Source organism: Gavialis gangeticus, unplaced genomic scaffold, assembly GCF_001723915.1.
Source record: "Gavialis gangeticus isolate Ggan-Ray unplaced genomic scaffold, GavGan_comp1, whole genome shotgun sequence".
NCBI classification, from domain to species: domain Eukaryota; kingdom Metazoa; phylum Chordata; order Crocodylia; family Gavialidae; genus Gavialis; species Gavialis gangeticus.
This window is the reverse complement of record NW_017728983.1, coordinates 5,216,499-5,244,222: the sequence shown is the minus strand read 5'-3', so window position 1 is coordinate 5,244,222 and position 27,724 is coordinate 5,216,499. Positions and strand designations below refer to the sequence as shown.

Below are 27,724 nucleotides of genomic sequence, written 5' to 3'. Positions count from 1 at the left end.
TTCAGTTACAGGAGGTGCTCTCTTCTCATCTTCAGTCCCTATTTCATAAGCAGATTCTAGAGAGTTCTCTCTGTACTGTAGATATTTTCATGTTCCTAGTTTATTTGTGGCAATCTGCTTCAGATCATGTAGAAAGATGAAAAGGCTGCACTTGACAGCTCTCCTAACTCACTAGGAAACAGGCTTGAGAACCCTCTTATTTAATCACTGCCAGAGCAAAGGGATTTACAGCCCACACACGGCAATAATGTCCAAAGCCACAGGCATAAAAATAAAGGCTTTTTATTTGGTTTTTTAATATACCATTACAGAAACATCTGAGTAACATTCTCAACAGCACCAGTGTCACCTCCCTCCCCCTCCTGAAGTCAGAAGTGAATGTGGATCACCCAGATTTGAGAGAGCTGCTGTGTTTCTTTCCTGAGCTGCTTCTGTTCTCAGTGCACAATGTCCAGGCTCCTCCCATGTAGCAGGGGAACCCTCCTCTCCCAACTTATTTAAGGTGTCACCTTTTTGTAGGTAATGTGAAGGTGCTGAGTCATCGGCTGTGTAGTGGTTGCCATGGAGACAGTCTGTTCTAGCTTCCCATCGGAATTGAGCCTGAATTTTCTGGTAATCTAAGGGGGAAATATAAAACATCAAACAATTAGTCCTTTACTTTGTTCTGTACAGCATTAAAAAAAAACCCCCAATAGCTGGGGCAGAGTAAAGTTTTGCAGTTGGAAGGTAGCTATCCATCCCTTCTGAGGCCCAACCTTCTCCACACAAAAGCTTCAAAACACTTTACATCCTTCCTTGCCTATGCCACTAAAATGTATATTTGTTACAAGAGCTCCTGGAGAAACGGGATTAATTATATTGGAACCTCCAGGAAGTCAGCAGGCAACTTCTCTCCCTAAGGGAAGGCGGTTCTTTCAGAGATGACTGCTTATGCTCTGCACAGCTGAGTCCGATACTGTGAACACAGAGCGATGGACACAGAGCATTTTTCCTTAAGCACAGCTCAGAAAAGTAGTAATAAGTAGACAGCCTGAAAGCATGACATTCATCAGAAGGAAACACATGTAATAACAAACATTTGGAGTGTCAAAGGTCTTGTGCTGTTACGCAGCCCCTCTGGCAGATGAAAATCAGCTGCCATTAGGGCAGCTGCATCGTTTCTATGTTCCTGATTAAAAATAATTTCAAATTTAAAATCACATTCACCTCTGAGGTAGAATGACTGCTTCACCTGACATGGAGCCAAGTGCCATACGACGTAAACAGCTGAACCCAATGGACTCCATAACAGGCTGGACCTAAATTCTACAGCGTGGTTCTGGATTCTGCAGCACGCTGATGTGGCAGGCTGGAAATTATGCAGCAAATGTGCTTAAATGGTCATTTATTTTTAATTACAAAATCAACACAGTCAGTATGGTAGCTCCCTGGGCTCATTATTCTGGTATTACAGTAGGTACAGAGATTAGCTGCGCTTTCAAAACTGACTAGAGTAGTTAAGTGAAAGGTAGGTGGAATTAAAAACATCATCTTCTGCTAAAATGAACAGCAGCAAAATAGTTAAAGTTGCCAAGTAAACCTTCATTTCATTTGTGGCAGCACTGCTGCTGCTGTTACAAGAGGTAAGCCACATCAGGGCAGAGTATCTATGTTGGCGGACTTGCAGTGGTACGGTTACTGCTACAAGTACCCTACGTCTAGGGAGGCCAAAATTTGAAATTTAACCCATTGAGTTGAGTACAACATTTCACATTTCAGTGCTATTCTTTCACCTGAGGAAAAAGCCCTGCATTGGATTACACCTTCCAGACAGCTTTCACAACTCCAAGGACTCCCTTCAAGTTGGTCCACTGCACCAGCATAAAGCTTCTGAGAGTGGAAAATTCAAGCCAATCGGTTTTAGAAGCTTAGCTCTTGGGTCACAGTTCTGCAGCAACGGGGGGATTCTGCAGCTGTGGAATACATTGGGCCTTGAACAGAAATGATTGTATAATCACGTGTGATTTACAAGTGTCACGGGACCCCCGAGTGATCACGTTGCCAGAACACATCTTGGCATAAGTTATACATGTTCAGCAGTTTGGCCCTCTGACTTATTTCAGTGGAGAGTTTTTTGCACGATATCCAAGAGATTTGTTTATGTTATCTGGTTGCCTTTGCTCCTTCTCATGGGGAACACAGTCCCAGAACTGAGCGGAAATGAAGTCTTGGGGACTGTGGGAGCCCAGCCTGATAACCCTGCCAAAATGTAATCGCTTCATTAGCCAAATGTAAAATGTTCACTAAATGTGGTGTGCAACAATGAAAGCGAAAATTGAAAACACTTAGGAGACCATTCCAGTCAGAATGCTCCCAATGGACGCACAATTTGGACCATCCTCTCCAGCATACTTTCCAAAAGATATGCATCTTAGCGAGATCCAGTTGTCATTTGTATATATTTATATCTACAGCCTCCAAGATCTCTATCAAACTCTTTCTTCCTTTTAAAAACAAACTTGCACAAAAGTTTGCCCATTTATAATGATTTTATTTACATCACCTTGGAGCGCTTCAACAACCAGTGCTGGAACATTTGTTATGACAGAGGTGTTGGTTAAGCCTGTATTGGGATTTGTAGTTAAAATAAGATTTGGTTCTGCTATTTCTCACGTTACTGATTTAACCCAGTACTTAAAGTGAGGACAATGGAACTTTTCTTCATTTTTCAGGGTTTGATATCTAGCTGTTTTCCCTGGGAAAATATATTTTTATTAAGCTTCTGGCTCTCTTGGTGTCACCATTTTTTACCTTCACCTAAGGAAGCGCAGTTCCCACAAACTCTGCCCCTATACACGCTTTCAGAAGATCACAGGCTCGGCCACTTTTCAAAATTTGCTCTTCAATATACAAACAGTGATTTCCCCAACTCCACATAACGCTACTTATTTCTGCCAAGAAATACTCACATTATTGGCTATTTCCGCTTTCTCACACTAGGGGGGCAGCTGCCTCCACAGAAGGAGCTGTATTTCCAGATGTCTGACAACATGGGCTACAACTCCCTCCCATCCTGTTCTTGTCCCTACAATTAACAGGGGGCTAGGGAGGAGGTACATTTTGGGTGGCATAAGAGTTTTGATATAAAACGCGCAAGTTGTCAGAGACCTAGGGCTTGCCACTGTGCTTCCCTCCAAAAGGACCCTCCTATGCCAGCCTGACAAAGCTTGTCAGATGGGGAACAACTACTAAAACTTAATACATGGTGTGAAATGTTGGAGAGAACATACACATTGTCAGAATCGTTAGGGATCAACATGAGGGCATAGGACTTCTTGTTGCCTGAAAGTGGTGGGGGGGGAGGAGAGGAAAATTGAAACTTTCACAAAAACACTGACTTTCAGTTAATGCTGTTCAATGCAATCCCTTAAGATCAAGAAATTCAGAGCCAACATTCCTATTCAGTTTGAAACTCTTACCACACACTTATGCACGTGTGCATACGTGCTGCAAAGGCAAAACAAACCCGTTCCCCAGTTCAGAGTTCACACAGCGCATATCACAATTCAACTGGAACCGACAAGCTGAGTTCAGAGGCAAGGCTTTTTTTGTAATCTCTTTTCTTGGCCCAGCTGTATAGTTGGGAGAACTGTTGGACAGGCTTTCAAGCATCAGGTGCCCTTTTTGGTGACCTGAGGAAGGGCATAAGGCACCCAGTAGCTTGTTCAACAGCTCTCCCAACTATACAGTTGGTTCAATTAAAAAAAAACAAAAACCAGAAAAAGCCTCGTCTCTCACCACTATGAGAACACTCCATGAATGAGCTGAATTCATTCATTTTTACTTTGAAGCAAAAATACCCCAGGCATGTCACCATTACCTGTATGCCCCAGTTGTGTCACCATTACCTGTATGCCCATGGCCAGTTTGTGTGAATCAGTCTGAGATGGGAGTGTAGCTTCTGCGTTTCTGTTGGACTGTCAGGAATGGGGTGTGTGCATTAAATTTTAGACCCCTAGTGAATCTTTCAAGCGTGCTTGGGTGTACTGATGTGTGGGTGGGACGACACATGGGCTAGGACTGTATGTGAATGCTGTTCTAAATGGCAATTCCCTTGATTCTTTACTGATGAGATTGCTCAAACACCAGAAGGGAAACAGAAGGAAGACAATATATATTATCTTTAAATCTCATGGTTTTAACCCCATTTCATGGCTGTTAGGACTCTACCTTATTTTTTAACACTTGCGGTTAGGGATACATTCTGACCCTGTACCCAAATCCCAACAGTGAAAGAGAAAATCCGCCACTGGCAGGGGAAGGAATGGGTTTCTCACATATCTTCTGGACCATCACAGCTACAACAGCATTTCAAAGCCTTGAGATATTTCCCAGCTCTGAGTGGCACAGTTCTGTGACTGCACATGTCAAACAAGGTGGATTTGCAGGTGTCTACATTTGCAGGCATCACTGTTTCTCGTCTGTGAAGGGCTCTGCATGCCAGAAACTATCTAAAAGGATAGCTTCCCTGTGCAGGCTTTCTCTGTGCAGCTTTCATCACTAATTCATCCACCTCCCCCTACTCCCCAGTCCAAAGAGAAGCAAAATAAATCTGTTCCTTCTGGGCAGTATGACTTAGAAATGGTATACAACTGTGTATCAATATACATATATATAGAAAAAGTCACTGATATTTGGGGATCTTTCATTCCCTTCAATTTACTATCTCCCTCCCTAAAGGTCTCACAACTCAACAACAATCATTTTGGCTATTGAGGATGGCACAGGAATACTGCCATCACCAGCCCCAAAGTTGGACAGAGCTGATGCTGTTGAGACTGTTGCCCCTATGCCAGACTCAGCAATTGTTGGCCCACACAAAGAACCAGGAGTAACCACAACTGGACCCTTGGATTTGGCCTCATCCACATATCCCTGTTCATTCATCCACATAGCAGTTATATGGACTCATGTTGCCCCCATTTTTCCCCTGCATTTGCCCTGTATATCCATTTTCTCTTCAAAGTTGCTCTGAGGTGGCTCCCCTGATCTAATCTTTGCACAACACAAAAACAGATGCCACAGGAATATGGAACCTGCCTCAGGCATGCAGCTCCACTGAACCTTGAAGAAGCTATGTTTCATTTTTGTGTGGTTGCATGGACAATTGTCTCTCCTGTTACCAATGAAACGCATTTGCTCTGCTGATTTCTCTGAAACCCTTAAGGAAAACAAAGCAGCTTCTGATGGAGGACCAATTACTTTGAATGTGGTCAACTCCACTACCCAGCCAACTTGAAGTGATAATGAATCCTGTGTCTCAGGCATAATCTCCTGATGTGTAACTGAACCTGCTGAAACAATCCTGGGGGGAATGGAAAGGGGTGACAAGGAAAAAGGGCCCAGGAAGCTTGGAGAGGGTTGCTTAAAAATGAGAGGATTTCTCCTAGTGTTTTAGCCAAGTGGGTCCCCTTATTTATACACATACTTTTCTGTCCTGCAGTGCACCAGACATCCGCTACTTCTGAGCAGACTCGATTGAGAAGCAAGAGGCGCTGAATTTCTTGATCTTAAGGGACTGGATTGAGCAGCATTAACTGAAAGTCGGTGTTTTTGTGAAAGCTCCAATTTCCTTCCATCTTGCCTTCTGTTTGCCTTTTGATTGATCAAGTGTGCTCCTCATGCAAACAGAGGCAAATTGCACTGCACTGCATGCAGTTGTGTAAGTGGTAAAATGCACGTCAGTGCACAGAAAACTGCAGTGGTGCCCTTTTGAACCAAAGCACCTCCGATGTGTTTTAGTTCAGAAGCACACCGCAGCCACCTTTTCAGTGCTAACACACATTTTGCCACTTATACAACTGCAAGTGTTGCAGTGGCAGTGCCAGGCACTTTTCAAAATGCCCAGAGCTGTGGCACTTGCTTATGTAAAAATGTCAGTTGTGACCATACGAATCTGAGCTGCATGTCTGGATTCATTGTAACTCCAGAGTATGAGTGACCAAAACGGAGCATGTATGCAACATTTTACAGAACAACATCAGTTGTATCTTCTCATCTCAAAATCTTTCTGTCTCTTTCTCCATCACAACTACAAAGGTTGGAAACTGGCTGGTTTTTGGTCAGTTGCTTTGCAATTTAACATGGGAGCCAGATAAGGCAAAGCAGGGATTAACTGTATAAAGAATTAATACACACATGAATAAAATGAATGGTTTTCTTTGAGTCTATTTAGTGCCAGCAGGAAAAAAAAACAAAACAAAAAACCAGCCATAAGCTAAAATACCTGAAAACATGCATGCTTTCCAAAAAAAACATCAGCTCAAGGGATATTTGCTGCGGTAGACTTTAAAAAAACTGCCCAAGCTCCAAGACAGCTCTTTTATGGACAGAAGACAGGACGACTTGGCCACAAGAGGAGACAGGAATCGTTAATCTTCAGACAGAGCCTGGCTGACTGCTCACTAGCATGGACCCTGACAGCTTACCAAAGGATGAGATAGCCTGTGACGGCTAAGGTTTACCACTGGCAGGTTAAATGGAGCAGCATCCTTTATGCTGGGCTCTGCAGTGCTGCTATGAGGACCTTTACTATGCGCTCAGCTAAAAGTGCTGTGCACTCAACTCTAACTTGCTGGTTAAAACCTATTCAGCAATTAATACATTTAATAAACCCTTAGTATTTTCTTACTGTTTGTTGAACTGTAAGCTCTGTTGTCAGGGACTTTTTGTGACACCAAGCACAATGGGGTTCCACCCAGTCCATGATTGGGCTCCTAAGCAGTACTGCACAGCAGATAGAGAACAACCAATTAAAGGAAAGACTCCAAACAAAAAAATATTATTCCTATCTGTTGCAATTTTTTTATAAAAGTAGTTTGAGTCAAAAGTGGGGGAGCTTGTTTTTGACAAGGACAATGGTCCATTTTATATCAGAGAAGCAACAGGAATGCCAGGCTTTTCAAAGAAGAGTGAGAAATCATGAACTCATGGGAAATCAGCCTGGAGAGAGGAAACATGCATACAAGGCATTGTATGTGTGAAAGGTGCAACTTGGTTGTCTTGGCCCAAGTGATGGGAGGCTGTGGGAAGGGGTGAGACACAAGGCAATTAAAAAGGGCCAGGGATAGAATTTGGGAGGTACTGTAGCAGCTTTCTTCAAGTGGTAGTGAATAACCAGAAGTGTTCACCCAGCTCCCCACAATTTAGATCTGAAGAACAGGGGAGAAGGACAATATCCCTTAGAGATCTCTACTACATGAACTGGGTGAGGTATATGAAATAAAAGCTCCCTTCCCAATGCAAGGGAAAGACTATAGAGCAGTTTTACAAACATAAATCACCCTCAGAGGAACACAGCTGTAAGCATAGCCTGGATAAGCTAATGGTGGGAATTTGGCTCTATAGGGCTCTTATCTAGGTACAGAAATGTCAACACTGTACGTAGGTTTTAAAGAACAGCCTTTAAAGCAAAAGTATTTAGCAATCAAAGTTTCCTAGGCACTCACAGGAGAATGTGGTTTGTTAATAAAACCACTTGCCCTTCCTTTCCTGACTCAGTACAGGGATCACTTTAAGGTGTCAACAGTTGAAAACGCATCTTCCAGCTTTAAAATAAGTGTAAAATTATCTTATAAAGCATTTCCTTCCTACTTAGTATAAAATGTTCCATTGTGACCCATGCAGAATACAAATTTGTTGATGTCTCATGGAATATTTGACAGCTCTGTTCATCTGACGTAACTGCGTTAATAGCTCATCCTTTTTGTATTTCTCATTTACAAAGAGCCAGAGTCTGTCATATCAGTGGTTTCAGCTGCTTTTTTCCTGTCTGAAGTCATAGGAATAGGAGACTGACAGGTCATCAAGTTCAGCCCCTGCTACTGGAGACAACACAAAGGAATGTATTGCACTAGCACAATGATTTGTGATGTCACACAATTGGCTATTGTGAAAAGGGTTTTCAGGGCAAACAAAACCAGGTAAGAAATAAATGACAGAAGAAATGAACTTCCAAGAAGATCCTGCAAGAAGTTCTAGTAATATAAACAGGAGAGAGAAAATTAATGCTGCAATACCACGGTTAGAACTGCAGGACTGCGACAATTGTGGGAGCCTCCATGTACTAAAGATATTCAACTCTGGTCTCTTTTTTAATAGTCTAGCAGTCTCATCCCCCTGCATAGGTCTGACTGATAGGGTAGGAACTGAAATAACTCTGCTTCCACTACTAGCTTTGTAACCTTGCCAGCCACTGAAGGTACCCCTTTCCATCTAAAGGGTTCAAAGCCCTTCTTGGACCTACTGTATACATTTCGGGTAAACTCTGATAACAAGGTTCACACTTAAGCCTGTACCTGCTGAAGTTTCTGCTACAACCACATGCTTTTGAGCTCAATCAATAACCAGCGGACTGTAACACTCACGCGTATCTCTGCAGTGCCTCTCTTTTTTTCTTCCAGGTACAAGTCAAGGCATTGGTGATCTTTTTAAAGATTGGCATGACCTAACTCTCTGAGGGACCCCTCTTGCCTTCTACCACAAGACATGAACAAGGGCTTCCTCATCTGGTCTTAACTCCAGAATTCCTATCCCTGTGCCCACTGTCAGAGCTGGAGTCAGACAAGCTTCCAGGAAGTAAATCTGGCATTTATCTGGTTTGCCTTTAAGGACAATTTCCTTTCTTCTCTCCCCCCCTCCCAATTCTGCTTCTAGTATATCAGAGAGCAGCTGTGACACCAAGCAGGTCCACATACGGCAAGCTGGTTAAAATGTCTGTAACTAAGAGCTCTGATGCCATGGTGATATGAGCTGTACAAACTATTAAAATGAAAAAAAATAAAGTGATGCCTGAAGCTCCTTAAGAAAATCATGCTCAAAAGGAAACTTCATGTTTGTCCGGACAAGCTTTCCAGCTTCTGGCCTCTGCTTCTGCAGACACCAACAATTCTGGGTACAATCCTGAGCATGCAAATTAGACCACACACATTCTCTTCTCTGCAAAAATTTTGGCCTGCAGTTTTTTACAATGTTGTGCCTGCACCAAGGCAGTGCAGTTAAAGCCACACTGAAAAATTCTGATCCTTGCAAGTCACGAATCAAACATAACTGTTCTTCCTCCAGTTAGAGGTCACCTCTTAAAAATAGAAACTTTTTAACCACCCTCATTTTTGGGTACTAAAGCCATTCAGTTGTAATAATCAATATGATACCACAGTAAAAAGAATGTAACAGATTGGGCTCTTCTCTCCTTTTGATGACAGTTTATTGACCTTTGCTTCTTGCTTTCTCAGCCATTATTCTGCAAATGTGACTTCACATAAGGCACGTGGGACTCCCAGCTGTGTCCTCAATATGCCAATGCTAATGCTAGCAGTCTCAGCTTCCTCACAACTGGCCCTATCAGCTCTAGTTAGAGGGGTCTGGCAGAAATTTCCTTCACAGCAGAGCCCTAGTCATAGTTGCATATCTCCTGCAGTGCAAACTTCCTAGCACAGCAGCCTCAGCTCACTTTCTGGCAGTTCTAAGCCTCCTTTGAAGCAGTGTCTGGCTTAGGCCAGTTGAGAACTCGGGGATTAAAGCTTTGTTTCCTGCCCAGTTTCTGCTACACTTAGGACATGTCTTCAGTGCTGAATTAGTCCTACTGATCTACACCCCAGTTAGCCTAGCCCTGGTGAGTAGCAACATTTCACAACAACCGAGTTCCTGCATCTTCACTGGGATCACACTCCTGTGCGTACATCACTAGGACTTCTGTGGTATCTCCCATGGGTTTGTGTGTTTTAGTAAAGCTGAGCCACTCTATAATTCTCTCCCAGTGAATTGTGGGAGAATTCTTTTCAGCCCCTCTGGGCATGGGGGACACATAATGATTTAGTTTACACTTCAGGGGCGGGCAATTATTTTGGGCGGAGGGCCACTTACCCTGTTTTGACAAGCTGTTGAGGGCCGCATGGGTAGCCCCACCCCTTGACAGGTACCCTGCCCCCTGGTCACCATCTTGGGACCAATGTCTCAGGGCCAGTGCTGGCGGGGCCCAGAGCAGGGTGCAGGCTGGCAGGGGTCTATGGAGTGATGCTAACCTGGGCCCCGTGCCAGCTCCATGCTTTCCTGTTGGGGTTGCTCTGCGGTGGGAGCAGCTGTGGCCCCCGCACTTGCTGCGCCAGGCAGTGTTTGCCACCGCCACCTGTGGGCTGCCCAGCGTGCAAGCTCTGGGCAGGCAGCAGCAGCAAATGCTGCCCGGCACAGAAAGCGGGGGCACTGCAGCTGCTGCTGCCATGTGTAGCCCCGATGGGTGAGCCCGGAGCTGGTGCGGGGCCCAGGCTGGCAGTGGGGGCGGGTTACAAGCTGGTGTGGAGTGTGTGGGGGAAAAGCGGCCCCTCACCCACCCTGTGGCTGGCACCCTGCACTGCAGCCTACATGGGGCTGCCTGTGCCTGCTCGGGACAGCCCCGCGCAGGCTGCGGGCAGCTGCGGCTGGGAGCACTGGCCACAGGGCAGGGAAGGGGCTGGTTTTCCCCAGGCTCCTTCCCTGCCTTTCTTCCCTCACCCCCTGCCTTACCTGAGCTTCCGGAGCCGGGACAACCATGTGGTCCCTGCTGGGGCTTCTGGCTGGGGGAGCGAGGCGGGGTGGGGCCTTGCTGTTGTGGGAGCCTGCTGGACTTCCCCTGGGTCCTGCTGCCCCTGGTTCCTGTCATTTATTACAGGTACCAAAGACAGAGAAATATTAATTTTCTAAATTTTTTAGGATCCCCATGGGCTGGATAGAATGGCCTCGCGGACCAGATCTGGCCCGGGGCTGTATTTTGCCCACCCCTGGTCTACATTCTTGCAGCTATGGGGATGGGTTATCCGCCTTAACAAAAGAAGTGCTGCCTCCAGCCAGATCAGCTTGTCTTGGATAAAAGTACCAGTAACATTGGGCGAGAAGGTTCTGCATTACATAAAACCAAGTTAGAACCAAGTAGCAGCCATGTCCAACTCTACAGTGAAGACATAACAGAGCACAGACTGTCTGTCCTCCTTCAGTTTACTGTTCCTCCTAGACTCCTTTAATCAGAAGTGTAAATCATAGGTATGGCTCTGGCAGAGCAGACAGCCCACGAAAAGAAAAGAATAGTCTCCCCATGAGAGGCCACATGTGGGACGTTCCCTGACAGACACCAGGGCAGACCACAAAGACCACTGGAGCCATTGCTCCCCAACCTGTGCGAGTCACTTCAAACTTACAGCAGCTAAAGGATCCCCAAAGACAAACTCTCACCTGCTACTGCACATTGTGCAAGTCACAGGAGAGGCTGCTTATTTGTTACATTACAAATGGTGCATAGAGGAACAGAGACTGGATTGTTAAGCAGCTTATCCTCCTGAATGGAAGAAACCCAACACGCAGTAAACCAGTTGCAAATGGAAGCAGCCAACACCTGTGTGCAGACTTCCCAGAGGAAACAAAATCACTCCCCACTCATGGGAGGCTGAGAAACAAGTCTTGCTTCCGAAGTGCCACAGGCCTCCTCTATACAAGCACTACTGGGGAAACATATTAAAAATCTATTGTCCCAAGATAAAGAATAAACTTGTTTTACACTAAACAAGACCCAATTCTAGTTTAAGAATCATGCTGAAGCATCAGAGGTTGTCTGTAGCACACTTAATGCACACAATTCAGTCCCTAAAAAGGGAAATTATGCTTGAACTTACTAATAGTTTTCTGACACTTACACACATGAACACAACACTGCATTTGTTCTGAAGCCAGAGCTTCTCATTATCCTACTGACTTTGGTCCTGATCTGGTGTAAGCATCTATTAACCCAGTATCCAAAGTTGCAGGGAACATTCAGGAAAACTTCTGCAGACATTATGCTGCCGGGGGCACAAGATACTTATTTTTCTCCTCCCTGTTTACTTGCTATTTATACAGACACTGGTGTCTGGAAACCACAAGCAGTTAGCTCTGCTGCACCAAGCAGGCACTGCTATAACCAAAGCAGAGAAAACAAGAATTGCTGTCTGAGATCAGAGCTGGCAGCCAGATCAGAGCTGCCAGCCATCACTGGTGGGATAAGGGCCAGCAGCAACATATGAGTGTCCAGGAAAGAAAGGAGCCAGCCAACATGTACAACTCTCAGCATGTCTAACTGTGAATGAGAGGAGGAAAGATTATTTCTTAATTAAGTTGGGGACCCACGCTAATAAAAAGTTTAAGAAACCCTGATATAGGGGAGCTTCAGGAAAAATCCGTCTGGAAATGTATTTAAAAGTAGCTCGCATTTTGCTTCAATTATTTGTGTGCACGTCTTAAGGGCCTGATTCCAATTCCATCAAATTTAAAACTGCAGCAACAAAAATGCCTACAAGACTTTGGAACAGGCCCACCGTGAAACTCTGAAGGAGACAGGCTTTATTTTTGGACTGGTAGTTCTCCCCACTGTACCAGTAGAAATTATTTTGCACAGTTTATATTTGTCTAGCTACATCTTCTGGCCCTAGCTCCCCCTTGCCCCAATATTAATGAAAGCAAATTAAGGGGTGGGGGGGAGATTCCAGAGGTAACTGGAGCCCTAAAGCCAAAATGAGAGTGCCAAACTGAACTGACAGTCAAGTATCTCACAGACATAAGATGCCTGAACCTGCTAAACCTCCCAAGCAATTTGTGTGCCTTCATACTGCATCAGTTGCGAGACACCAGCAATAACAAATAATTCTAAGTCAACCTATTTCTTTTCCTTCTCAGGGTAGATACATGGACTATCAAGCATTTTAGTGTGCAAGGATATTTTAAAGAAGACCTTAAAAACCAGAGGCTTTGTGGGGTGTGCATGGAGATTAAAGGATATGTTGCAGTGGCAAGTTTCCCTGTGTTAATGTTGTGCTGTGTTTGCTAGCTAAACATCAGCCTCCACCACTGCAGTGTCTGGTTCCTTAATCATAGAAAATTAGGGTTGGAAGGGACCTCACTATGTCATCTAGTCCAACCCCCTGCTCAAAGTAGGACCATCCCCATCTAGATCATCCCAGTCAAGACTTTTTGTCTACCCAGGTCTTCAAAACCTCCAAGGATGGAGATTCCACAACTTCTCTCGGTAACCTGTTCCAGTGCTTTACTACACTCCTAGTGAGAAAGTTTTTCCTAGTATCTAACCTTAAATTCCCTTGGTGCAACTTGAGCCCACTGTTCTTTGTCCTATTATCTGCCACTGCTGAGATCCATCCTCTTTGGAACCACCCTTCAGGTAGTTGAAGGCTGTTATTCAACTCAGTCTTCCTTCTCCAAACTGAATAAGCTCATAAATCATGTTCCCTAGCCCTCTAACCATTTTCATTGATCTTCACTGGACTCACTCCAAGTTATCCACATCCTTGCTATAGTGGGGGACCAAAACTGGACACAGATATGGCAGTGCTGACTAGAGGTGAAGAATCATGTCCCTTGATCTGCTGAAAACACTCCAACAAATGCAGTCCAGTACACCCTTAGCCTTCTTTGCAACAAGGTCACACTCTTGGCTCATGTTCAGCACTTCACAAGCTTCCATTGAATTAAACGTAACTGCATGCTTCAGCTGCCTTTGAGCTAGCTGGGGAGGAAAGATAATGGATTACTAATACTTATATTTAGGAGAAGGCCCCTTTAAGCTAGGAGAGCAGGAAAGAGGACCTTAAAGTACATGTAAAAACCTTTGCGTCACTGAGAATCAGGCCTGCAAAAGTAAGAAAGATAATCCCTGCTTAAGGGCATCAAACAGGAATTGTAAATACAAGATAGATATTTTCTCTAAAAGACAAGCTCTGGTTCAAATACAAAATTAATTTATGAAAGTCCCACAGCCACTATTACACAGAATATCAAGCCAGCGATCACAGTGGTCCTCTTCTGGTCTTGCAATTTCTGAAAGACCTCCTGGAGACCATCATAAAGAAGATGGGAGAAGAAAAATTGGACAATCCTTTGGAGAACCTCCAAAGTTAATTTTTAATGAAGGCATGTTATTCGCTGCATCTCCTCATTTGGAAGTCTAGGGGGGCTGTTACCTATTAACAATTTGTTAGAATGGCTTTCATCACCATGGCTTGCTGTGAAACCTCAAGGTGCTTACCTGCTCCACATGGGGCTTCTTGGCAAAGGAGATCCTGGCTATAGAGTGAGAAGCTATAGAAAGCTCCTGTCCATTCACCTCTCCTTCTTCCACCTCCACAAGACCTGGCATTAGAAGAAAAAATTATTAAATGTTACAATAACATATAAAGGGTAGCTTTGCTACAGTTATGTACTATGATTTTGTATGACTAAACACTACTATCCCCAGCAACAACCGCCACGTCAAATACCACAATTAATAAGTGGAATCCTGGACACACTGGCAAATTACTTGCACTAGGCTTGATAACCCAGGAGGCAGGCAAAGAACAAACAGAAGCCTTGCAGAAAAAATGTTGGACAGTTTTAGGTGCATTTTTTGCAGTCAATCAGATTTTCAAATCCTTTCAGTTTTAATAACTTCATCTCCACTCTGCTGCCTTCAAACTGTGTAAAAGGGCTGGTGTCATGTAAAGGTGCCCCAAGGCCCCTCTTTTCAGTCTTTAGAAGAAGCAGAAGACAACAATAAGGATGCCCTCCAAGGAACTTGCCCTAACCCTGGGTAATTAAGGAACATAACCAAATGGCATGTCAGGAACAGGACCATAATATGTAGCATGACAGAAATCCTAGGTAGTGCTGCAAGTTGTAGGGGAACTTAGGGAGGCTGCCATATGGATGTCTATGCCAAGAGTTATGCCAAGGTACCATAGCTACCCAGGATAGAAAGGGTGCAAAGGTGACCAAAAGCTACCCTGCCCCTATGTCCCTATGGTTATGAGCTCTGTGCTGCACCCTGGCCACTTTAATAAGGGGCATACTCTAGGAGTAGGAAATTGTGAACCACAGTGTACATCTACTTGTGCTTACAGCATGACCTATATAGATTTCAGGACAGATGCAGGTGTGAAATATTCACACAGGTCCAATAGCATTCTGTAACTTAGGTGAGTGCTGCCATTTCCTTCTTCCACAAGAGAATTCACAGAGAGTAGAACAAATTGGGAAGGCAACGGGCTGGTACCTGTATTCTGGGCACTGATGAAGGCCACCTTGTTAGTGTCAGGTTTGAGGCGGATAAATCCACATTCACGATGCATTGGCTTCCTGGTATCTGGATGAAAGGCATTGAACCTGTTGGGAAATTGGGATGCTAAAACTACCAAAGCTTTGTGATAAGGGTAGCAAATACACAGGGGGGGTCAGCCCAGCCTCATCTCAGAGACACTGGTACTTTGTTCAACCACAGTGTCATAAGTAGGGGTCTACCTTAATCGTAGTTAGACTTATATTAATAACAGTTTTTCATGGGTTGGTTGAGGCATAAAGAGCAAATTCAAGAAACGTTTTACAATGTGCATCAGCAGCCACACTCCTCAGTGCTGACTGATGGAGAGGCCCAGGGGTGGGGGCAGCTGCCATCTTGACTACTGGCTGCCCTTCACACAGCCCCTGCCCCTCACCGACAATTGATGGAGAGGCCTGGAATGAGACAAGGGGGCAGCAGCCATCTTTTCCGCTACCCTTCATGCTGCCCCACCAGCCACTACCTTCCCCTCCCGGGTGGACTGCAAGGCTGGGCCATAGTGGCTGTGAGGACCACTGGGGAGCCAGCACTTTATTTTTGGTTTTGATTTTGCAGATAATCCCAGATTTTGCGGTTTCTACAAAATCGCGATTTAAGTAGACCCCTAGTAATCAGCGTTGCTCACAGTTACACTACTGTAACTTTCAATTAAAGTAATATGAAAAAATATGCTCAAGCTCTAGAGGTAACCAGTGCACCATGCAGCAGTAGCTATCACTTCAGCACTGGCAGGTCCACACCTGTGAAGGACATTACATTTCATTCACTGCTAATAATGATAGCTGTATTTCATTTTTTATGCTCAGGCCTGGGATCTGCCACTCAGCCTCCAATACAACAAAACTGGTTGAGAGGAATCCTTGGACATCCAGTTCTTTCTCTGATTTTAGGGCCATGGTTTGCTGCATATCTTCCTCCTTAGGCCACTAAATCTCTGTTATTACAATAGTGCCTTTCTTTTCATTTGCAAGGCTGGCAGGCTGCCTCCTCCAAATACCAGCCTGCCATAGGCACTACAGATCAGACCATCACTGCTCTTAGCGCAAAAGTGCAAACCTGGCTGCTCATAGACATGCAAATCTCCATCAACTCAGGGACTTGTGTTTTGGACAATCCTACTCTGCAAATACAATAAATTGCTCTGGTATTGCACTACCAGGTTAGTGTGGGCACCTGATTATTAGGCATTCCCAGATTAGTGCAGCATTGTTTCCATTGCTCCTTTCTCTCTCATGAAGCTGGATGGAATTTCTGATCCCTCATCTCTTTGAATGAGAATTCAAGCCTTCCTCTGAGCTGCTGCTACTTCTACTCTGGGGACTCTCTATTCAGACAGCACTCTACAGACATACATCATCAGTAGTCCTTTCCCACAACTCTAACATGCACACTGACTAGCAACCTATTGAAATCCCCATCACAGTCTGCAATGGATCACAGAAATCTCCCCTCTTCTCAGAAGGGGCCTGTATCTGGACTCTGTATAGCACTCTGTGTAACTAGCAGAAATCCAGATGTTAAGTGTACAAGTACAGAATGGACCCAAGAACACGTCAGGGTCTGCCACGTGGCAGCAATGATTAATTAACAAAAAGCACTCCGAGCTAAGCATTCAAAGAATATATTTCATATGTGAAGTCAGGTGTAATTATGAAACATTGTTTTTACATGCATAAGAGACCTACCGCACAGAGTGCCCAATGAACAGACCATCAGTGTGCTCTTCAACAATCCAAGTACTTGGGAGAATTAGGAATAAAAAACCGTGAGAGGAGCTGGACACCCAATCATGGGAAGGTTTGTGTGCTTGCAGTTTACACTGCTCATTACTCTTTTTTTGTTTATGAATGCAGCAATGGCCCCTTTGGGGTTTGGCCTTGCCTAACCCCAGAAGGCATATAGCTTTAAGTGCTCTAGTATAATTAAAGTGGTAGAGCCCCTCTGGTATGAATGAGTTCTACTGGCATAATTATGCTTATAGCTTGTTCTCATACAGGAAATAATTATACTAATATGTGTATCTACACTATAATTGTACTGGTACAGATCACACGCCTAACTGACATAATGACGCTACTAAAGAATCTGTGTGCGCTTGGAATGCATGCATCATTTTTGCACAGTGTTGAGAGCCTACAACTATTCTTTCCTCCTGAATTCAGCACAATTTCTACCTTCAAAGAGTAGCGGGCTAACACCAAGCTGTTACTGAAAGTATTACCCAATGTGCTCCAAACTCTTGTTTATTCCCCACATGCAGTTTCTTAAACCTACATATCCAGAAGGGTTAATTAACATGGATAGCTCACTTAAATCTGTAGTGGGGTCTAAGCAAAACTAAGTGAAGCAGAACAGATGCTGTTCTAAGGAAACTCTTCTCTGGCTCAGTGGGAAGAAGACTGACACTCTTGGGCATTATGATAGTGCAAATTTGTGCGCCTCTAAATCCGTTACCTCCTGCCTAAGTTTAAGTGACTAAGAAGGTAAAGAACCAGGGATATTTAAGGTGCAAGTACTGTGTGGGCTGCATGGAAAGAGCCTCGGTCTCTCTCAGAACCACTTTCACTCCCAACCTTCCAATTCCTCCACTGCTGGGCTCTCAAAACTTTTCACCCTGGGGCCCATAAGGAAGGACTCTGTTGATTTGTTGTAGATTGCAGAAGACAGGTCACTACCATATGCAATACTCAGAGGCATGGCTGAGTGCTTAATCCTGCCTACACATCTGTGTTCCTATTTAAATGTACCATAACTGTTCATTGTTCAACTGCAAGGAAGTACAACTGCATGTTTTATCAGGTGAACAGCTGCTGATGATTAGGTGCGTCATCCAGGCATATGGAGTCTGGGCTGTTCAGCATTTCTGAAAAAATCAGGCGACTTTGAGCCCATCAAATACTCTCATCTGATGGGTGAATAATTTTCATGTTACTTTCTAATGCGCAGCTGGCAAACCCATTAGGAATTGGGCACACTCCAATCCCAAGGCTACTGCTAAGACAATCAGTTCTAGACTTACGAGAAGTTTAGCATCGGCTGCCCAACATGGGAGATGTGCACCTCTTCCAGGTACTGAAATGGCTTCATTGTAGGGAAGGTGCCATCTCCTGGAGGGTCTGAAAGCCAGGTGCCCAGCATCCAAGAGAGGGGCTCAATCACAGGATTCAGTTGGGGGGTCTCTGTGAAGGAGAAGGAAAGAATCAGAAAACTTGGGATTCACAGATTTACTTGTCTTCTTTGTTAGCTGTGTACAGTAAAGGTCAGCCCCAAAAAGCCTCTCTGCTATTTACTGTGTGCTATCATTACTCCTTGACCCGATCAATGGTACCTACAAAGTATGAACTAAACCGAGGAACAAAGGATAAGGCTGTGGAGAATGAATCTGCCTCTTAGCTTTGCAATTAAGATGACACTTAATTGCACCCAGCACCTATGGAAGTGACCAGCCTCAAGCTCCTCCCATCAATACAGATTGGGAATATCATGAACAGAACACTGAAAATTCAGGGCCTGAAGGTAGGGACTAAAATATTGTTACCCATCTAATTATATGATTTTTCAGAAGAGCTAAGCATCTGCAGGTTCCTCTTGGCTTGGTATATAGTGTAGCCGATTCAGTGCTTCTAAAAAAAGAAATCAGATCAAATTTAGGAACCCAACTTCTGGCACTCAAGATTCAAAAGCCTAGCCTTGCTCTCTAGTAAGGGCTAAGAAGTAGGAGCCGTGCTATTAAGGATCCTTCTGACAACCAGTTTAAATGTAGCTTCACAAGAAAGCACGAGTGACAGCCCTTTCCACCATGACTGATGCTACCTTGTTGGAGGGGATGTGAACATAACAGGTGGAAAGGAAACTGAAGGATTTCTGAGATCAAAAGGACTGGATACACTCTTCTGCATTACTTGAAACAGTGATGACCTCATCCTCTTGCCAACCAAGTTCCAGCTTCAGTACAAAGCAGGGGACTGCAGGCCAGAATATTTTACAGGTCATGTTCCTACTGAAAAGATTATAAGAATGGTGAACCTAAAATAGAGATAACTACTGTTTACACTGACCCAGAATTTCCCTATTCAATATCTCACCAATGTGCTCCCAAGGGAAGCCACAGAGGCATTAGAGAATCCAGCAGAGAAGGACTCATGCAGAAACCCCTAAACAGGCCTACCTGGCAAACACTACTGTGCTCCAAGCCAAAGAGAGCATGACTCTAATCCATGCTCAGATACAAAATAGCAACATACCAGCAGAGCCTGCAGCTGGTGTTGGAAGAGGTCAACAAGGTTGCCATTTCCCTCCTCTCTGCTGAACACTTAGAGCCAGCTGCTCTCCCATTGCTAGAAATGGAGGCAGGGCTTCCATGAAAGCTACTCTGCTTAGGCTTTTGGCTGGGTATAATCCACTAAAAAGACTCTGATGCTTGAAGGTTAAAGAAAAACTGGAACAGAGAGGTGCACTGGTCCCATTGTTGCATTAATAGAATCAAAAGAAATCTGTCTCCTAAAGGTATTTTGTTTAATGAGTCACTGGAAGAGGGATGACTTTGATAAGCAGCATTTCAGCACTTTTTGTGCAACGTGATTTAATAGGGTGTGTGCCATTAGAAAAAAACCCAAGGAAATCGAGACAGACTGACAATTGAGAACCCATCTGAACAGCAAAGCATTTCCATGCTTCTGAAGCAAACAAGGAAAGGCTTACACCACCCACATTACATCAGAGAAGCCCTGCACACACAGACATGGGTGTGGCCCCTAAGACTAGGCTGGAAATATTAAGCATTGTGAAGATGGACATCAAGATCCAAGAATCACTCTGTTCCCCTCCTGAACACCAGCTCATGGACTCACACTCTCAGGCCAGTGGAGAGGAGTTTACATACTTAAGGCTATTATATAGCAACCAGCAGGAATGCAGCACAGGTTTGACTTGTCTGGGAGGCAGAGATTAAATTATTAGAGAACAAATGACCTAAAAAGGTGATGTTGTGGAGGAAAACTTGCTGGGTCAGTGTGAGATTCACTGTGGCTCAGGCCCAAATTGCTGGTTAAAAAGAGTGTAACACAGAAAAGGATGGAGGCCCCATGTTTGGACCGACAGAGTTAAAAAGAAGAGAACAAAAAGTTCCTCCTTTAACAGAGTTTTCATTTCTGTCATTTATGGAGTCTCTCTTTCCCCAAACATGGAAAGTTTAAAAACCCCAGAACGGCTGCTCACGTGAGACTGATTACATCCCGTTCCCCTGAAGTGCATTTTAGACAGAACAAAGGGATAAAGGCATCAAATCCTGCAGTGAAATTGATAAGATTTCTTGTAGCAATATCAAATATTTTGCACGTCTGGTTGCACACTGACCAGGTAACAGAACTGTCCGAAGTGGGGGGTAGAAGGGGTTTGGTAAAAGCTGGGGAGCCACAACTTAATATTTTACACATTTATGCACTAGCTTTGGTGTTACACCAGGAACAGCATTTGCAGGGTCTCCACATTACTTACCAAGGCTGTAAAAGGGCCTTACATATTTTCACAGTCAGGTACTATAGTGATCGTTACTATGGCAAACCCCAAGATATGCTGCTGCAGGACAGCTGCCTAAGGGAACTTTTTCCTCCCACCTTTTCCCTGACAGCCTGCAAATTAGCAAGTCAGAAAGTGCTGCTCTCCTGCCAACTATGTTCCCATACTCTGCTTGCTGGAAGTGGCAGTTGCACTACAACCCCAACCCCATCCCACCCTGCCCACTGCCTTAGAAGCTTAGGAAAAAGCCCTGCTGCCGACAAGCAGCAACGTTTTGGAAATCTGCCGTTGAGTCTGCAGCCTGGACTACTGCTGCCCCCTAGCAGAAAATGCTACCAGAGCTACATTTTTGTGACAAACTAAGAACCCAGAACACACTTCAACCTCCCTCACTGAGCAGAGGGGCTTGCGACAGTGCAAGTCCATTCTTTTGCTCACCATGTCTCCAACATAGCACCCACTCCTGAACCAACAGTGGGATTCACTCTCCATGTATGTTCAGCCACTCCTGCCCTAGTCCACACTGTTCTTCCACTACACGTCTCATTTTCTTCCACACCAGTTTCCTTCCACTCGCCTACGTCCTGTCCCCAAACCTGGTGCCCTGCTCTGTGCCCACCAGCTCCACAGCATGAACACAAGCCCCAAGAGCACTCCTGGTTGACAGGCCATGCCAAGCTCTCCTGATTTCCATGCCTGCTATATCACCAGACTGCACCTCACCCCCACACAAACAGCTAAGCTGTCTCCTGATTGTTCTAATTCGCAGACAGGCTTTGGCGCTAAATCCCCTCATGCACCATGCAGAGTCAAGCACTGGCTGGATGCCTTTGCTTTGCAAACAGAGATGTTTCAGTGCCTCTGTCCCTGCCTCATATGGAAATAACATAGTTACATGATCCCTCAGGCAGCAGTAATGCCATAACATAGCTTTGCCCATCACAGACGTAAAGGATGCCTATACATGAGCGCGGAGGCTGCTCCGATGTGCTGGAATTCCAGCGTGTTGAAGCAGTCTATTAATTGAGTCTGCTGGAGCATGGCAATTTCCATGCTCCAGCAGCCTTCTGTGTCTCATGTATCAGCATCCCCATGCTTAAAAACGGTGGTGGGGGCATTTGAACTAAAACTCATCAAGTGAGCTTTAGTTTGAGCGGCCCCCACCACCATTATTAAGCGCAGGGATGCCAATACATGAGCCATGGCAGCGCTTTAATTACAGATGCTCTCAGCTACTCTAATTAAAGTGCCACATGTCAAAGTGCCCAAAGGGGTGTGGTCCCAAAATACAGCTGTGCTGGCAAAAACCTGGATGGTCCATGCTGCTGTACCAACCAAACCACATCATAAGCAGCTGCTTACCTGTGTCCAAGGCAAACTGTCTATTAGCCTAGGTTGTAAAGGACCCACTGCCATGCCAACAAATTCTCTCTGGGCAACTTAATTCTTTAACAGGGAAATTATCAAGAGTAGTTCCTCTACCTGCTTGAAGATGCTGCTCCTAAAGGCTCCTTCCTTTCAGTCCCCCGTTTCAGAGCCTCCTGCTGGTGCCTACCTCCCTTTCTCAGTCGTCTCTTCAGCTAAGCAACCTGTAACTTTCCTAGCAAGCTCTGATAATTGAACAGAGTTGGCAGGTTCCAAGACCTTATAAATGCGCTCTTACCAGTGTTGCTCATTTTGTTCACAAAATGCAGCATACTGTGCTGTGTGCTAAGCTTTGCTGAGGTACCTGTATCCACACTAAGTGTACTTTGTGCATTACAGTATGCTGCTATTCTTCCCTAGTGTGGACATGGCCCAAATCATTCTGGCCGGTTTCCACTGTTCTCTGACAAGCCGCTCCCCCTTCTGTCTCTCTGATGTTATTTTACATAACAAACGCCATCCTTTTTAAACATGCATATGCTCTCTCCTAGGACTGTATTTTAATAATGATGATCTCATAACCAGGGCCCAGTGCGCTCCACAGCATGCAGTAGTGTGAGCCCTGATCTCTGCAGCCTGCTCTCAGAAACTCTCCAGCCACATAGACCACAGAGAAAACATTGTTTAAAATATTCAAATACCATGGAAAGTCCCAACCTCCTAAGAAAAATCTGCTTTTTTAGAAGATACAGATTGTCTTTCAGGTCCTCATAGTAAACATTTGTAATTGCTTTCTAGCTGCATAATTCAGGAGTTTTGCTGTAGTTACTTTTCCTTCATTAATAAGCAGAATAAGCAGCAGCCTCTTTTCTCCCCCTATCTTTTCCCCGTGGAAAATGGGGGTCTTTATCACGTCAACAAGCCTTTAAGATGTGATTTCTTGGGGTGGGATTTTTTGCAGAAACACTTTCAATTAATTGGCTATTCTGAGGAAAGATGCAAGAAAAAAACTAGCTAGCTCAGACAGCGGAAGAATGACAAGATTCTCCAGTCAAAGAAAATTGCTGATATTGAATTATGCATGTGCAGTTTCCAAAAATAATGATACCTTGCTTGTTCCATCAGCAGATCTCAAATTGAACAAAGGAGTTCAGCATCACCCTCCCCATTTCAAGGCAGAGAAACGGAAGCACAGTCAAGAAGGGACTTACCCAGGGTTGCTCATCAGGACAGTGAATACTTCACAGATCCAGAACTGCCACTGGACACACAGTCACCTTCTGTAAACACCTCCTTATCACCATTACCTTTGTCCTCCCTCCTATTGCTTGCTGCACCCACTTGTTCTATTTATTCACCTTGTAGCCTGTACTGGGAGAGCTCTCACATCACAAACTCATTCTGGAATAGCCAGTACAGAACACAATAAAATGGGTTTACTCCAAAGTCTTTACTCTGCTTCAGAACCACATTAATGCTTCCAGAATAAAGTCAGTATTGTGGGGAGCTTTTCCACAGTAGTCATCTCCCTATAAAAACAACCCTTTAAACCAGGGTCGGGCAATTATTTTGGCTGGAGGGCCGCTTAACAAGTTTTGGTGTGCTGTCAAGGGTTGCATGGGTAGCCCTATCACTTGACAGGTGCCCCGCCCCCCTAATCACCATCTTGGGACCTGAAGTCCTGCCCTCTAACCCCTGATCTTTGCCACCAGAAGTCCCTCACCTTGCCCCCAAAAGTACTGCTTTTGGGAAGGGAGTCTGCCATCTTGGAACTGGAAAAAAAACAAATTATATACTAAAAAAATCAAACACTGACAATAATTTATTAAAGCAATATTTTTGTCCTAATTTGTGTGCGTTTGGGTGGTGTATAGAGATGACTGCATAACAGCTCAAAATGAAGTTATACTCTTGTATATTGTGTGTGTGTGGATGTATGTGGCCATGGGTAGGTGGGTATGGGGGCTTGTGGGGATGTGTGGGTGGGTATTGGGTGTGTGAGGTGGAATATGTATGCATAGCAGTGCGCAGGGCTCCCCCCAGAGGTGCACAGGTATGTGTGTGTGGAGGGGGGGAGAAGGAGGGGGTTTGTGGGGGAGGGTTTGGTGGGGTGTGTCCAGGTAGCAGCAGCTCGTTCTGGCTGCTGCTGCCACTGGCCCCAGCCCTGTGGTACTGGTGGCCTGACCCTGCTCTGGGCTCACCTACCCAGGGTCAGCAGCAGCAGTGTGGGACAGACGCTGTGGCTCAGCGTGGGAGAAAAGCAGCCCCTCCCCATCACCGCTGCCAGTTGTTCCTGCTGCAGCTGCCCGGAGCCTGCACCTGGCTGTCCTGCATCTACACTGTCATCACTGTAGTGGCAGTGCAGAGCAGCCTGGCGCAGGCTCTGGGCAGATGCAGTAGGAACGGCTGACAGCAGCAAGGGGGAAAGGCCGCTGCTGCTGTGCCTGGGCGGGCAAGCCCGGAGCAGGTGGGGGACATGTGGGGTCAGGGCTATACAGCGCAGGTCCCCACCAGTAACACAGGGCTGGGTCCAGTGGCAGCAGCAGCTGTAACGAGCAGCTGCCACCTGGGCTGCCTAGAAAGGTCCAGCTGCGGAGCCACCCAACCCCACTGCATGGCCAAGGGGCAGCAGGATGCCTGGGCCAGGTGGGACCCAGGTACCCGCTGTGGGCTGGACAAAGACCATCCGGCCCACAGGCCATATTTTGCCCACCCCTGCTTTAAACACTTGTATGGCCTCTGTCAGTACAACATTTAACATCCTCACATCCTGATTATATTTTTCTTCAAAACCCATCTGTGCAATAAGGAACACTATCTTCAGCGTACAGAGAGAACCAACCGGCCCAAGGTGCTGCAGAGAGTTTGTGGTAGAGGAGGGACTGCAACAGACCAAGCTAGTGCCCTAAAGACAGGGCCATCCTCCCAACTTATACTTGCCATTCCATTTTTATCTCAGATTGGAAACTTCTCAAGGCTGGAATATTACTTTGTGTGTCTTCATAGCACCTAGTACAGTGGGGTCCCTGTCCTGACTGGGCTATTGGATGTTATCCTAACAAATACAATGTTTATTATTATTACTATTATCATTTGTATCACAGTAGGATCAAAGTTTCCATTTTACACTAGTTTTGATTGTACTATGTGTTTCTAAACCCAAGGCAGATGCAACCCCTGGTTCAAAGACTTTATAAATTAATTCTGCTCCAGGAAGACATGACATCTGAATTTTTGCAATTTAAATTTTAAAATGGCATGACAAAAACACAGCCACAAGAATTCTGAATCCAAAAAATGTGATTTAATGCCTGATTTTCTATGCATAAGCAAGTTACTAGGAAGTAAAGTAGCTGAGGAATGTGTAGCACCTTGGATCCTCTGCAGTGACTACCTGTGTGCACACTCTTACCCTGGAGTGAATGCAAAAAATCATTAACAGATTGGCAGCTTCCACTTACCACAGGTTAAAGCCTGCACATGGGCAGTTACTGAGAAGTAGATGATGCTTTATGCATTCACAACCTGCTTGTGTGTTCGTATTTAAGATTGTTTCCTAGACCGACAATTTCAGCAGCTTTGCTTACACAGCCATCAGGCTGGAGATTATAACCCATTGAAAATAAATGGATATCTAAGTATTCAAACAACAGCTCTGGCATTCTCCTGGATAAGACTCTGCTGATTGCTCTGTCAGAAAACTTCACACGTGGGGTCTGAAACAGCAACTGCACAGAAACACCCACAGGGAAGATGGAGCTGCCATTGCTGTGCTCACATAACTGTCAGCAAAGCTCCTTACTGGAAATACGGCATACTGTATACAGACAGAAGGAGTTTTTCTGTTGGTGTGGCTCAAAGGTTCTCAACCTTTTATACTCAAGGCACCCCTCAAAAAATGTCAGCTCTTAGTTTTCATTTATTTTTTCACTACAGAAAAAATAAGTGATTCTGTTGTTGAAAAGAACTCAGAAAGACAATAGGTGAGAATGTTTTGAACACTATGGATTCCTCTTTGAAATCTCTGGCTTTATCCCGTGAATCATGTTTGCACACCTAACAGCGCTGACATTACCTGGTGCCCCGTGACTACCTTGAAAGAATCTCAAGGCACCCCAGGGTGAAAAATCACTGGCACAGCAATACTTATACGGCCTCTCTTAATGACCTGAACTAAGCCCAGGGTGGTAGTCTCACAAAACTGCATTTACACTACAGCTTTTGCCCGCATAGTTACATCAGTAGGGAGTGCAATAGGAAACTATATTCAGCCTCTATTCTCATGCAATTCTTGGTCTTTTGTCACCACCCATAAGGAAGCCTATTGTTTTGTATGCAAACAGAGGTGTATTTGGATTGGGATTGAGGACACTAATTTACTTCCCACAGAGTATCAAAGAGGTGTCGCATAAGGTGTTGTACACAAATAAAAGCCTCATATTTATAACCTACAATCAGCCTCCCAAGTCCTCCAATTCACCCATTCTTTTTCACTCAAATGTAAGAAGAATTATGAACATAAATACATTTTATACGGATTTTGAGGCTGACTAAAAGAAACCTCATGTGAGGGGGAGAAGTTAATAAATTTGATATTGCTTCTTTAAATGATTCAGATAGCTTCAGATGCTATCAGTTTTTCAAACCTTGCAGTTCCTTTTAGATATGACAGCCTTCACAAAATCCAACACGTAATTCAGAAGGGGTTCCAGTGAAACCAAAACCCCTAAACAGTAGATCACTAAGTCTTTACTTAATAAATAAGAGATTTAACTGCATTTAACCATACCTGTGTTTGCTGCATTGCTGGCCATATTCTGCTGGATTTTTTTTAGACTGTTTGCCCTAGGTCTCTAACCTTCCTTGGTCCCAGGATATTGTTTTTGCACTTGGTTGATAAGATGGTTACATAGGAAATGATCTCATGGTTAAGGTGAGAAAGTTATCCCAATGTCTGCTGGGAGTTGTAGTTTAATTTAAGCAGACAAGGTTCTTTGGGTGAATCTGATATCTTGTATTAGACCAACTTAAATAGCTGGAAAAAATTTTTTAAGCAAGCTTTCAGGTTCAAAAACCCTTCATCAGGCTGAGGAAGTTTCAGGCCAAGGAGTTTCTTAAAGAGATCTTCCCACAGCCACCCATCCTAGCCTTCAAACAAGCACTGAACCTTGCCAACCTCATCACCAGAAGCAAACTTCCTCAGGCCCAGAACACACCAAATGGATCCACACCATGCCATGACAAGAAATGCAAAACCTGCCAACACATCTCCACCACCCCCACAATTACAACATCCCACAACAAAGCCATCAGCATTCCCGGACCTTACAGCTGCACCTCCAGAAATGTAATATATCTCATCCAATGTATGCCCTGATGGAAAATACGTAAGAGAGACCAAACAACAACTGCGTACCAGAATGAATGCACACTGGAAATCTATCAAAGACAGGAATACCCAATTACCTGTGGGGACATTTCTCACAAGAAAACCACTCTCTCTCCAATCTGTCAGTTCTGATCCTCAAAGGAAATTTACAGAACACTTCCCAGAGATGAGCCTATGAATTCCACTTCATCAACCTCCTGGACACTAAAAATCATGGACTAAATACAAACATTGGATTTATGACACATTATAACCTGCCTGACATCCAGCTCCCCAGGTACCTCTCCACTATTCATCCCCCTTCTCCC

The 27,724-nt window shown here is 44.7% G+C and overlaps 1 protein-coding gene across 2 annotated transcripts in view; it reads right to left on the bottom strand.

The window, feature by feature from the left end:
- Positions 1-266: 266 nt before the first annotated feature.
- THAP4 (THAP domain containing 4) overlaps positions 267-27,724 on the bottom strand; it is a 39,428-nt gene continuing 11,970 nt past the window's right edge. Inside the window, exons 3-6 of one of the 2 annotated variants that reach the window (XM_019513328.1) lie at positions 18,165-18,324; positions 15,083-15,192; positions 14,078-14,181; positions 267-617 (exon numbers count right to left, since the gene is read on the bottom strand). In XM_019513328.1, the coding sequence (XP_019368873.1) occupies positions 498-617; positions 14,078-14,181; positions 15,083-15,192; positions 18,165-18,324 (494 nt within the window). In that variant the 3' untranslated portion in view covers positions 267-497. Of the gene's footprint in view, positions 618-799; positions 1,349-14,077; positions 14,182-15,082; positions 15,193-18,164; positions 18,325-27,724 lie in introns of those variants that run through there. The other variant, XM_019513319.1, reaches the window with a different exon arrangement.